Here is a 13,552-nt window from a genome sequence, read left to right on the forward strand (position 1 = left end):
TTGGCTGACATCATTGCAACACCTCTTGCTATCATCTGAAAGATTGCGCAGGTCAAAGAGTAACAGACAAGTAGGAGGGGATTAATAATATGTTCATCTAAAAAAGAGCAAAAAGAAAGACTTGAGAAACTACACATCAGTCAGGCTTTATTGTCTCTCTAGGAAAGTGACACAGCTGTCAAATAGCCCAATCATTCCGGAACATCAACAGACCAGGGGAGAGAGTCATGGATGTCATGAGGTCTTCTCTCAATTTATTGCTGCGTCATATGGCTTATATACTAATATGGCTTCCACGCACGCGTGCCCTGTACACCTGCTACGCAGCCCCACGCACGACCCTTCCTACTCCCAGAGTCCTCCCTTGTATAAACCATAACATCATTGGGCACCCGGTGAGGTGCTTCTTCGTATCGCTGTTGTTATCTTAGCAGTTCATGGTTATCCACAAGTATGGACATCATGAAATGGACTGCTGGAACTGGCAAAGTTGCTAAGGGAGAACAAGAGTTTCCTAAATGCTCCAGTCCTTCCCACATTGTCTCCAGGAGGTAGAGACAAAGTGACATACTGATATAAGAACATTCCTTATGTATGTTCCCTATTGCTCTGCATTGGCGAGCTTGCACCATGGTAAGGAAACACTCCCATTTGTCTAATATTTCTCTCATGGACACTGTGTGCTCTCTTCAGTGGCACACAGCTCCCCAGAGGTGCAGATCTTTACATTCTTGGTCCACCAGGAGTTCTATGATTCATCCAATTTCACTGCTTTTCCACAGCAGCACATATTTTTCTCCTCTTTTCCTGACATTAGTGCCTTTTTGCTTGCATCACCGATTCCTGACTGCTTGCAAACATTAGGTTAGAGAATCGCTGTGGGGACTGTCTGAATAAGGCAGTGATTGGTGAGAATATATATCGGAGAAAACCTTTCAGATGTGACTGTGAATTCCCAGAAACATCTTGAATTTCTATGGTAATTCGAGCTACACTCTGTCCTTTTTCTGCTGGAGCTGGGTCTTCATTTTCCATGTTAGCTTCACTTGGCATTGTATCTCTGCAACAAAAAGAAAGGGGTTTTAGACAAGAGTCCAAAATTGTAGGACTTATGAGGCAAAGTGATCCCTGAACAGAAATCCCAGCAGATGGCTGTCCTCTCACTGTGCTCTGGGAGGCTCTCATTGCAAGAGCTTCCCTGCACATAGCAGCCACCTAGGAAACACTACTGGAGAAACAACTCACTCTTGTCTCTTCATCAGAAGCTGTTTTGCCAGGTAAGCCAAAGCAGAGCTATATTTTTTTCCCTCTTCCACTCACAAGTATGGGTCAAATGGGTACCAGGTGCTAAAAACAGGCACCATATTGGCACAAAACAAACCATGTATAGATCAGGTAGGGAAAAGGATCCCCGGGAAGCTCTAAGCTCTTCTCCAAATGCTTCTGCCTTTGCTGTCAGCACTTCAGAAGACACAGCACTGGGGCTGCTGGCAAACACTGCTGTGCAGGGCAAAGAATCCCAGGCCATATGCCTGTGCTCTCCTGACTGCTACTCTGCTCCTCTCCACATCCCAGCATCAGCAAAGACCATTGTAAGGTATGTTCCACAGGAAGACAAGGCTGAAAGTACCTGCTGACACTGTGAAATGAACAAAGACAGACCACTCACACTCTGGGTAGCCTTGAGGCCGATGAAAACGGTGCATCCCATATATATGGTGTGCAGGCAGATCTATAAAGAAACAGAAGAAAGGCTTCCTTTCCATATTGTGCCAGGCTTCTAGATAAGGATCCTACAGAGCCTGTCAGGGATCACGTAGTGTTTTGAAAGCCACACGTAAGCCCAGATTCTGCTAGGCCTAGAGTAGAGTCCTGGGTGAGCCATGGCCAGGGATCGTGTGCATCCCCAAGGAAAGACATACCTCTGGAATCCTGGAGACGTTCCAGATCACCTTCCATGGGATCTGCTTCATACGTGTCACCAACACTATCAGCATCTGGAATAGAGAAAACCGGAAAAGCTGTCAAGAGCTGTCGCAATATGCTGCTTCTTAAGGAATCCGCAGTGACCAGAGATGGATTGCGTGAGCCAAAGGCAGAATCTACACACGTATGAAGATTCTTTCAGTGCGTGCATGAATCTGCTTCTGCTGTGGGCTCTGACACGGCAGCTCCCCAGATGCTGCCTCGAGGAAACAGCCTGCAGTTCTAAGACTGGCTGCAGGACAGACAGTGAGCCCTTGCTCACTGGGGACATGGGTGCACCCCTGGCAACCAGCAGGCTCAATACAAATACAAAGAAAAGCCCTGGGGGGGTGCGAATGATCAGCTCTGCCCTGCTGCCGCCTCAGCTCTCACCCCGTTACTGGGTTTGTTAACAGGAGCCCCGGCACTTACCACTCAACACCTTGCTGAGGAGTTCCGTCACAGCGGTTCTCACCTTGTTACACCTCCTCTTCGTCTCTGCCCTCTTGTAGGCTTTTTATAGGCAGGGGGCCGCCCTGTTGCCGCGGGAATCCCTTGATGAGGGAAGCAATCGCACCCGCTTTTACCTCGCTCAAAGCCGCATCGGGTCTCTCTGACACAGCTCCGAGCCGCGATCCTCGGCGATCAAGGAAAATCCTTAACTAGCTGCCAATCCAAAGTCTCCTCAGTGGGCCGGCCCTGAGGATCCCGTACCACGGGGCGTACAAACAGCCCTTCCCCCTCTGATGGTTGAAAGATCTCCTTGAAGTGCGCAGTTCTTAACGGTCACATGCCAACAGTCCACCGGATCTTTAAGGGGCGTTGCTGACCTGCGCTGCCGCTGTTGTTGCGCAGCCTGAGTTTCAACTGCCTGAGCTAACGGTCTGGAGTTAACTGAAAGCTGCCGCAGTTCCTCCAACAGCCTCTGTGGTAAATCACCTCCACCACCCTCCCCCTCCGCGAGCCTCTGTGAAGGCAACAGCCGCCAATGGCATAGTAATGTATAAGGAGACGCCTGAACTGCACGTTGGGTGGGTGTGGTGCAGAAGGAGCAGAAGGAGTTGGTGTAAGTGGGGGGTCGACCGCAGTGCCAGGGGCAAAGAACCTCTCCTCTGCAAACAAAGAATCCAAGGCTTTTCCCTCGGTGACTGGAAAAGCCAGTGCTGACTCGGGAGAAAATTACTGGCCCCGACCACTCTTGGTGCACAAGATTACAATAGAATAAATACAACCACTCTCCATAATCACTACACAGACTCCACAATCGCAAATCGCATTCACACTATCACATTCATCACGTCTATCACATTTATCATATCAGCGTCTCCACTTGACGTAGCTGTCAAATTATAGAATCACAGAATCACCAAGTCTTGGAAAAGACCTACGAGATCATCTAAGATCATCTTTCTCCGCAGGGCTGCCCTCAAGGAGTTCTTTCCCCAGTCTGTATAAATACCTGGGATTGCCCCAGCCCAAGTGCAACACACTGTACTTGGCCTTGCTGAACCTCACTAAATTCTCATGGGCCCACTTCTCCACCCTGTCCAAGTCCCTCTAGATGTCTTCCCTTCCAATCTAATGCATTGACTGCACTGTTCAGCTTGGTGTCATCTGTAAACTTGCTGAGGTGCACTCATATCCATCTTCTTGTGCTGACAGAAGGGTTTTGCACTCCAGGCCCTAAGTCCAGCTTAACTAACTCTTCCAAGGGGGCTACAATGGGAGCTAGCACTGACAAAGTTGTGATATATAGGATCTGCTCCGGGGAGGCAGATGAAGGGAGACTGTTATTCACTTTGCCCACCAGGTCGAGAACAAGCATTTGTAAATCCTTATTGGTTTAGCCATTCATAGAATCAAAGAATCGCTCAAGTTGGAAAAGAACTTAAAGATCAAGTCCAACCTCAACCTAACCACACTACCTAACTCTAACCACCCACCGCTATGTCATGTCCCTGAGAACCTCATCCAAATGGATTTTGAACACATGCAGGGATGGTGACTCAACAACTTCCCCAGGAGCTTGTTCCAGTGCTTCACAACCCTTTCCATGAAGAAGTCGTTAAGTATGGACATCATGAAATGAACTAATGGAATTGGGAAAGCTTCTAAGGGAAAACCATCAAATGTTTCATTATGCCCTAGTGGACTCTCTTGCTATTGGACTAAAGAAATCCAAGGACTCTCCTCTGTCTCCTTTTGGGATAAAGATGATCGAGCAAGCTTCTTGGAGCAGAAATTTTCCTAACAACAGCAAACCAAAGCAGTTAACCATGCTTTGATCCAGCACTGCCTGGGTGTCAGGGGGTGCTGATCTTCAGAAGTGGTGCCCCAGCCAGTCTTTGGCCAGGAAACATTCCTGGGCCTTCCTGTTTGAAAGCAAAGAGCTCCAAAGAAATGCTTTCAAATGTGAAAATGTCCACAGGGTGTGCTGAATGTCTCGTGCTGTGGTAGATCTACGCTGCAATGTAATAAAAAGCCATTTCTAGCTCACTGGCCTCATGACACGAGAAGCCATCAAGGAAGGTATGCAACATATGGATGGGCACAGGACTGAGGGGTGGGCTTGACCATGGACACTCTTGTCTTGCACAGGTAATCTGTGAATGTGAATCTGGTGCTGCAAATAAGTAAGCCAAGCCCATGAAGACTCTTTGGTGTGGGGGACAGTGGATTAAGTAGAAATATGGGGAGGCCTGGAGGTGAATTCTATCTCACTCCCATAAATCCACCATGGTAAGCACAATGTGCTTGCAATGGTGGAAGCAAACATCTGAGGTCTGGAAACACACCCTGTGACCCATACCTCCACCCAAAATTCCAGAATAGCAAATCTTAGGATAATAGAACTCATTTTAATAATGCCCTCATAAACACCTGGGCCAAAGAGGATGTCACTGAGTGGACATTTCATACCTTCTGCAATGCACCTGCTTCTGGAAAAGGCAATACTTTGGAGTGTTAAAAACTACACTGAAAGCAATACTTGGCAGAACATTCATGCACTGGGATAAATATTTAGCCCAAGCCACCTGTTTAGTCAGCACTCTGGGATCTGTCAGTCATGATGGCCCTGCTCAGTCCAGCTTCTTATGTACTGAACAACGGGATGGAGTCCATGTAGTACATAAGAAGAATTTATGAGGGAAAACGGCTTGGGTCACCCCTGCTTCGGGCAAATGCCAGCCCACCTATGGGACTGAATTTGCTTGGGGACACGATGGGAAATACAAAAAAACAAACAGGGATGTTGAGTTTGTACCAGAAGGAGACAGATCTGTCTATAATGGTAATTATAGTTTATTGACTGTATAGATGACATATATCTGTTGTACAACTTGGGCATGATGTCATGATATGTAATAAGCAGTGAATACTATTATGGTCATCCTTAGGTATGGACATCATGAAATGGACTGCTGTAACTGGGAAAGTCCACCAGGAGTTCTATGATTCATCAAATTTCACTGCTCTTCCACAGCAGCATGTATTTTTCTCCTCTTCTCGTGACTTTCGTGCCTTTTTGCTTCCTTCAGCGATTCCTGACTGCTTTGAGGATCGCTGTGGGGACTGACTGAATATGTCAGTGATTTGTGAGAAAGTAGAGTGGAGACCCTTCAGATTTGACATTGAATCCCCAGAAAGATCTTCAATTTCTATCATAAATCTCACGACGGTTTGTCCTTCATTTGCTGGATCTGGGTCTTCATTTTCCATATCAGCTTCAAATGCATCTCTGCAACAAAAAGAAAGGGGTTTTAGACAAGAGTCCAGATTTGCAGGACATAAGAGGCAAAGTGATCGTTCAACAGAAATCCCAGCAGATGGCTGTCCATTGCTCACTGTTCTCTGGGAGGCTCTCATTGCAAAAGCTTCCCTGCACAAAGCAGCCACCTAGGAAACACTACTGGAGAAACAACTCACTCTTGTCTCTTCATCAGCAGACGTTTTGCCAGGAAAGCCAAAGCAGCCAGAATGACCAGACAGAACAGGATGGCAAGCACTGCAAATGCAGAGTTATATTCTCCCTGTTTCTGTTCCACATGCACCGTAGTTCTCACACCACCGGCAACTGGAGGACATGAGACAGTGCAACACACTCATGAGTTCTGCAATACTGATGGCATCACAGTGTCTTGAAGAAGTGCAAGGCATTGTAGTATTCACAGCATTATCATCCCTGATACTTGTATCTTGGTAGCAGAGGATGAGGACGATGTCTTACAGTCCTCCTGAGCACAAGCCTACTTGCAATGGTGCTTCTAATCCTACTTGGCCAGCTATGCTACTACCGTCAGAACAGCTCCAGTTGCATGTTTGAATGCACCTCTTCAGCTTTGAATGGCAGTAAACAAACCTCGTGCAGAAGCTCTGCACTACAATTGATAGTATCTTACTCTCAGGAAGGAACTTTTTATTCAATCGGGTAAATTGGCACTGACAACATACCTCTGGAATACTCTTCAGGCCCAGAACCATGATCCATCTTAGAACGTGGATAAGGAATCTGAGGTGCAACAGCTAGAAGGAAACACAGAGGAGAAACATTTTTATTTCAGATGGTGATAACTCTTTTCCTAATCAAAAACTGCAGGAGGGTCAGACTGGTATTCTGGATGCGCTTGGCATCTCTCAAAAGAAACCTACACACAGCTCTTAGCCATGCGATTTCTCCAAGTTTCAAAATAAGCTTTGAGAAGCTGCAGAGCCAACACCCAAGGCCATTTCTGCAACCAGAGGCAGATAATAACAGCTCCTGACATACACTGCAATTAATCTGTTCAGCCTTGAATGGCAACAAACACTCCTACTGACAGACACTTCTTTCCCTCTTCCACTCACAAGTATGTGTCAGATGGGTACCAGGTGCCAAAAGAGGCACCATATTGGCACAAAATAAACCATGTACAGATTGTTTGTGGAACAGGATCCTCAGGAAGTTCTATACTCTGCCCCAGATGCTTCTGCCTTTGCTGGCATCACTTGTAGAGACAGTAGTCATGGGCGGCTGGCAAACTCTGCTGTGCAGGGCAAAGAATCCCAGGCCATATGCCTGTGCTCTCCTGACTGCTACTCTGCTCCTCTTCACATCCCAGCAACAGCAAAGACCATTGTAAGGTATGTTCCACAGGAAGACAAGGTTGAAAGTACCTGCTGACGCTGTGAAATGAACAAAGACAGACCACTCACCCTTTGGGTAGCCTTGAGGCCGATGAAAACGGTGCATCCCATATATATGGTGTGCAGGCAGATCTATAAAGAAACAGAAGAAAGGCTGTCTCAAGTCGGGGTCTCCACTTGACGTAGCTGTCAAATTATAGAATCATAGAATCACCAAGTCTTGGAAAAGACCTACGAGATCATCCAAGATCATCTTTCTCCGCAGGGCTGCCCTCAAGGAGTTCTTTCCCCAGTCTGTATAAATACCTGGGATTGCCCCAGCCCAAGTGCAACACACTTTACTTGGCCTTGCTGAACCTCACTAAATTCTCATGGGCCCACTTCTCCACCCTGTCCAAGTCCCTCTAGATGTCTTCCCTTCCAATCTAATGCATTGACTGCACTGTTCAGCTTGGTGTCATCTGTAAACTTGCTGAGGTGCACTCATATCCATCTTCTTGTGCTGACAGAAGGGTTTTGCACTCCAGGCCCTAAGTCCAGCTTAACTAACTCTTCCAAGGGGGCTACAATGGGAGCTAGCACTGACAAAGTTGTGATATATAGGATCTGCTCCGGGGAGGCAGATGAAGGGAGACTGTTATTCACTTTGCCCACCAGGTCGAGAACAAGCATTTGTAAACCCTTATTGGTTTAGCCATCCATAGAATCAAATAATTGCTCAAGTTGGAAAAGAACTTAAAGATCAAGTCCAACCTCAACCTAACCACCCTACCTAACTGTAACAACCCACCGCTATGTCATGTCCCTGAGAACCTCATCCAAATGGATTTTGAACACATGCAGGGATGGTGACTCAACAACTTCCCCGGGAGCCTGTTCCAGTGCTTCACAACCCTTTCCATGAAGAAGTCGTTAAGTATGGACATCATGAAATGAACTAATGGAATTGGGAAAGCTTCTAAGGGAAAACTATCAAATGTTTCATTATGCCCTAGGGGACTCTCTTGCTATTGGACTAAAGAAATCCAAGGACTCTCCTCTGTCTCCTTTTGGGATAAAGATGATCGAGCAAGCTTCTTGGAGCAGAAATTTTCCTAACAACAGCAAACCAAAGCAGTTAACCATGCTTTGATCCAGCACTGCCTGGGTGTCAGGAGGTGCTGATCTTCAGAAGTGGTGCCCCAGCCAGTCTTTGGCCAGGAAACATTCCTGGGCCTTCCTGTTTGAAAGCAAACAGCTCCAAAGAAATGCTTTCAAATGTGAAAATGTCCACAGGGTGTGCTGAATGTCTCGTGCTCTGGTAGATCTACGCTGCAATGTAATAAAAAGCCATTTCTAGCTCACTGGCCTCATGACACGAGAAGCCATCAAGGAAGGTATGCAACATATGGATGGGCACAGGACTGAGGGGTGGGCTTGACCATGGACACTCTTGCACAGGTAATCTGTGAATGTGAATCTGGTGCTGCAAATAAGTAAGTGTCACGGAGTTCTCTCTAGAGCTCACTCCGGGACAGTGGTCACAAACCCGGGGCAGCAGGAACAAAAGCCCCCCCCCCCCCCCCCCCCCCTTTTCTCTCACGGCACGGTATGGCAAAGTGCGTTTCGGGAGAGGGGAAGGGAAGGGAGATTGCGATTAGGTCTAACAAAAAAATAAGGGAGAAAAAAAGGTGATCTGAGAACGAATGGCAGTTTAATAACCTAATAACACTAAACAACAACAAGAGAGTTTCAACAAAGAGAATACCAAGTCCCCAATCTCACCGATGGAGCTGTGGAAGGCAGGAAGCTCTGACCACGTTGTCTCCTCGCAGGGAGCCGGTCCAGCAACCCCCTCCCCTTCCTCACTTCCCTTCCGGTGCCCCTCCCCACATGCCCATTAAGGCAGTTCACAGAAAAAAAACTTGTCCCCTTTACTCCCATTATGAAGCATGGTGTTCTGATGTGGAATACCAACACCGACCAAATTGCAAAACCATAAAAGTAAGCCAAGCCCATGAAGACTCTTTGGTGTGGGGGACAGTGGATTAAGTAGAAATATGGGGAGGCCTGGAGGTGAATTCTATCTCACTCCCATAAACCTGCCATGGAAAGCACAATGTGCTTGCAATGGTGGAAGCAAACATCTGAGGTCTGGAAACACTCGTGTCCCATACCTCCATCCAAAATTCCAGAAAGCAAATCTTAGGATAATGGAACTCATTTTAATAATGACCTCATAAACTCCTGGGCCAATTAGGATGTCACTGAGTGGATATTTCACATACTCTGCAATGCACCAGCTTTTGGAAAAGGCAATCAATACTTTGGAGAGTTAAAAACTTCACTGAAAGCAATAGTTGGCAGAACATTCATGCACTGGGATAAACGTTTAACCGAAGCCACCTGGTTAGTCAACACTCTGGGATCTGCTGGTCTTGATAGCCCTGCTCAGTCCAGCCTCCTATGTACTGTACAACGGGATGGAGTCCCTGTGGTACATAAGAAGAATTTATGAGGGAGAACAGTTTGGGTCACCCCTGCCTCGGGCAAATGCCAGCCCACCTGTGGGACTGATTTTGCTCAGGGACATGGTGGGAAATGCAAAAACCAAACAGGGATGTTGAGTTTGTACCGGAAGGAAACTTGATGATGGGAGAGAACAGTCAGAAGTTTTAGGTATATATGCACATAAGTACATAAATCTGTATATGATGGTAATTATAGTTTATTGACTGTTTAGATATATACATATATGTGTTGTACAACTTAGGCATGATGTCATGATATGGAATAAGCGGTGAATGCTATAATGGTCATCCTTAAGTATGGACATCATGAAATGGACTGCTGGAACTGGGAAAGTCCACCAGGAGTTCTATGATTCACCCAATTTCACTGCTTTTCCCCATCGGGATGTATTTTTCTCCTCTTTTCCTGATGTTAGTGCCTTTTTGCTTGTACCAGAGATTCCTGACTGGTTGCGAAGGTCAAGCTTAGAGGATCGCTCTGGGGACTGTCTTAATAAGGCAGTGATTGGTGAGAATATACATCGGACAAGACCCTGCGCATGTGACTGTGAATTCCCAGAAACATCTTGAATTTCTATGGTAATTCGAGCTATAGGCTGTCGTTTTTCTGCTGGAGCTGGGTCTTCATTTTTCATGACAGCTTCAAATGGCATTGCATCTCTGCAACAAAAAGAATGGAGTTTTAGACAAGAGTCCAGATTTGTAGGGCTGAAGATGCAAATTTGATCCCTGAACAGAAATCCCAGCAGATGGCTGCCCACTGCTCACTGTGCTCTGGGAGGCTCTCATTGCAAGAGCTTCCCTGCACAAAGAAGCCACCTAGGAAAGAGTACTGGAGAAACAACTCACTTTTGTCTCTTCATCAGCAGACGTTTTGCCAGGTAAGCCAAAGCAGCCAGAACCATCAGAAAGAACAGAACGGCAAGCACTGCAAATGCAGATTTATATCCTCCTTGTTTCTGTTCCTCATGCTCTGCAGTTCTCACACCTCCAGCAGCTGGAGAACACAAGACAGTGCAACACACTCATGAGTTCTGCACTACTGACGGCATCACAGTGTAGTGAAGAAGTGCAGGTGATTGTAGTATTCACACCATTATCATCCCTGATTCTTGTGCCTTAGTAGCAGAGGATGAGGATGATGTCTTACAGTCCACCTGAGTAAGAGCCTACTTGTAATGGTACTACTAATCATACTTTGCCAGCTCCACCACTACCAGCAGAACAGCTCCAGTTGCATGTATGAATGCACCTCTTCTGCTTTGAATGGCAGCAAACACATCCTCTACAGAAGCTCTCCACAGCAGTTGATAGTATCCTCCTCTCAGGAAGAAACTGTTTATTCCTTCATGTAAATCAGCACAGACAACATACCTTTGGGATACTCTTCAGGCCCAAAATCAAGATCCAACTGAGAACGTGGATAAGGAATCTGAGGTGCAACAGCTAGAAGGAAACACAGAGGAGAAACAGTTTTATTACAGACGGTGGTAACTATTTTCATTATCAATAACTGCAGGAGGGTCAGGCTGGCCTTCTGGATGCACTTGGCATCTCTCAAAAGAAACCTACACACAGCTCTTAGCCATGCAATTCCTCCAAGACTCAAAATAAGGAACCCTTTGAGAACCTGCAGAGCCAGCACTGAAGGCCACATCCACAAGCAGAGGCAGCTCCTGACATACATTGCAATTAATCTGTTCAGGCTTGAATGGCAACAAACACTGCTACTGACAGACACTTCTCTCCCTCTTCCACTCACAAGTATGGGTCAAATGGGTACCAGGTGTCAAAAGAGGCACCATATTGGCACAAAACAAACCATGTATAGATCAGCTAGGGAAAAGGATCCCTGGGAAGTTCTATACTCTTCTCCAGATGCTTCTGCCTTTGCTGTCATCACTTGTAAAGACAGTAGGCTGGGGCTGCAGACAAACACTGCTGTGCAGGCCAAAGAATCACAGACCATGTCCCTGTGCTGTCTTGATTGGTACTCTGCTCTTCTCCACATCCCAGCATCAGCAAAGACCATTGTAAGGTATGTTCCACAGGAAGACAAGGCTGAAAGTACCTGCTGACACTGTGAAATGAACAAAGACAGACCACTCACCCCTGGGGTAGCCTTGAGGCCGATGAAAACGGCGCATCCCAGATATACGGCTTACAGGCAGATCTATAAAGAAACAGAAGAAAGGCTTCCTTTCCATATTGTGCCAGGCTTCTAGATAAGGAGCCTGCAGAGCATGGCAGGGGATCACGTAGTGTTTTGAGAGCCACACGTAGGTCCAGATTCTGCCAGGCCTAGAGTAGAGTCCTCAGTGAGCCATGGCCGGGGACCAGGTGCATCCCCAAGGAAAAACATACCCCTGGAATCCTGGAGATGTTCCAGATCACCTTCCATGGGATATGCTTCATATGTGTCACCAACACGATCAGCATCTGGAATAGAGAAAAGCAGAAATCTGTCAGGTCATATTACGATATGCTGCTTCTTAAGGGATCCACAGTGACCAGAGATGGATTGCGTGAGCCACAGGCAGAATCCACACACGTATGAACATTCTTTCAATGCGTGCATGAGCCTGTTTCAGCTGTGGGCTTTGACGCGGCAGCTCCCCAGATGCTGTCTTGAGGAAACAGCCTGTAGTCCTAAGCCTGTCTGCAGGACAGTCTGCCCTTGCTCACTGGGGACCCTGTGACATCCTTGAAGCATACGTAAAACACATGGGGAGCACATAAGGACAAAAGTGTGCATTTCCATTAGTCATGAGTGCAGAACCTGCTGGCCAGCGAATGGCTCTGCTGACACCATCCCAGCCCCTACTTGGGGCAATGGTGAGCAGACTTTGTGTCAGAGCCTGGTTGTTTCTCCAGTGGACCCACCATCCAAGTTTGTTTTGCAGCTCCAGAGCTTCATAGCTGTTATGTAAAAGCATGTGGGAAGGTGGGATAAGTTGAGAGGTGATCTGCTCACTGCCCTGAACGGGGACTTGTTTTCCATCCTTTGCTGTTTCTGAGGTTCCCCCCCTCTCATCTGACTGTGAGTGGGTAGATTATCCCCTATTGCCTGAAGAGCATCTCCTGTGCACCCTTCTTGTAGGTATGGCAGAGTGATTCCATCAGTCAGTCACCCTCTCACAATCCTGGATGCTCCTAAACCATTCTGCTTCCCCCTTTAGTTCTACCACCAGGCTGAGCAGATCATCCATTTGCTCACACCGCACACGGGTGGTATCCCTGCTGCCCTCCTGTAGCAGAGACAGGACCAGGCATTCTCTGCAGCCTGAGACCTGAACTGCAGCATGGACATACATGCTTTCTGAATCTCCACGTCCCTTTTAGAAGGAAGCTCTAAACCATGCCCCAAATGCTTCTGCCTTTGCTGATATCACTTCAGGAGACACAGGGATGAAGCTGCTGACAAACACTGCTGTGCAGGACAAAGAATCCCAGGCCGTATGCCTGTGCTCTCCTGACTGGTACTCTGCTCCTCTTCACATCCCAGCAGCAGCAATGACCATTGTAAGGTATGTTCCACAGGAAGACAAGGCTGAAAGTACCTGGTGATGCTGTGAAATGAACAAAGACAGACCACTCACCCCTGGGGTAGCCTTGAGGCCGATGAAAACGGCGCATCCCATTTATACGGCTTACAGGCAGATCTATAAAGAAACAGAAGAAAGGCTTCCTTTCCATATTGTGCCGGGCTTCTAGATAAGGAGCCTGCAGAGCCTGGCAGCGGATCACGTAGTGTTTTGAGAGCCACACGTAGGTCCAGATTCTGCCAGGCCTAGAGTAGATTCCTGGGTGAGCCATGGCCAGGGATCAGGTGCATCCCCAAGTAAAAACATACCCCTGGAATCCTGGAGACGTTCCAGATCACCTTCCATGGGATCTGCTTCATACGTGTCACCGACACTATAATCTGGAATAGAGAAAAGCAGAAATGCCAT

The 13,552-nt window shown here is 47.1% G+C and overlaps 1 protein-coding gene and 2 long non-coding RNA genes across 3 annotated transcripts; all 3 read right to left on the reverse strand.

Annotated features, from left to right (window-relative positions):
• Positions 1-130: 130 nt before the first annotated feature.
• Positions 131-2,979, reverse strand: LOC146762711 (uncharacterized). The gene is made up of 3 exons (XR_014941832.1): positions 2,398-2,979; positions 1,923-1,997; positions 131-1,060 (listed from the first exon to the last, which is right to left on the reverse strand). It is a non-coding gene; the product is annotated as an uncharacterized LOC146762711 (long non-coding RNA).
• Positions 2,980-5,254: 2,275 nt separating this feature from the next.
• Positions 5,255-7,219, reverse strand: LOC146762712 (uncharacterized). Its single transcript, XR_014941821.1, has 3 exons — positions 7,159-7,219; positions 6,418-6,489; positions 5,255-6,040 (listed from the first exon to the last, which is right to left on the reverse strand). It is a non-coding gene; the product is annotated as an uncharacterized LOC146762712 (long non-coding RNA).
• A 2,593-nt stretch (positions 7,220-9,812) lies between these two features.
• LOC146762713 (uncharacterized) lies at positions 9,813-11,703 on the reverse strand. The gene is made up of 3 exons (XM_085535450.1): positions 10,974-11,703; positions 10,449-10,596; positions 9,813-10,259 (listed from the first exon to the last, which is right to left on the reverse strand). The coding sequence occupies exons 1-3, from the start codon at positions 11,284-11,286 to the stop codon at positions 9,947-9,949; spliced, it is 774 nt and encodes a 257-aa protein (XP_085391576.1). The 5' UTR covers positions 11,287-11,703; the 3' UTR covers positions 9,813-9,946.
• Between the last annotated feature and the right edge of the window lie 1,849 nt (positions 11,704-13,552).

Source organism: Coturnix japonica, chromosome 1 (genome assembly GCF_054131305.1).
Source record: "Coturnix japonica strain WE chromosome 1, WE-NBRP24, whole genome shotgun sequence".
NCBI classification, from domain to species: domain Eukaryota; kingdom Metazoa; phylum Chordata; class Aves; order Galliformes; family Phasianidae; genus Coturnix; species Coturnix japonica.

Bases quoted from the DNA above. Each gene is read 5' to 3' on its own strand.
- LOC146762713 (XM_085535450.1), bottom strand. From the start codon at position 11,286: ATGTATGTCAGGAGCTGCCTCTGCTTGTGGATGTGGCCTTCAGTGCTG. The intron at 10,597-10,973 runs GTATGTTGTCTG...TGTGTTCTCCAG, and splicing joins GCCTGAAGAGTATCCCAAAG to CTGCTGGAGGTGTGAGAACT. The intron at 10,260-10,448 runs GTGAGTTGTTTC...TTTTTGTTGCAG, and splicing joins CTGCTGATGAAGAGACAAAA to AGATGCAATGCCATTTGAAG.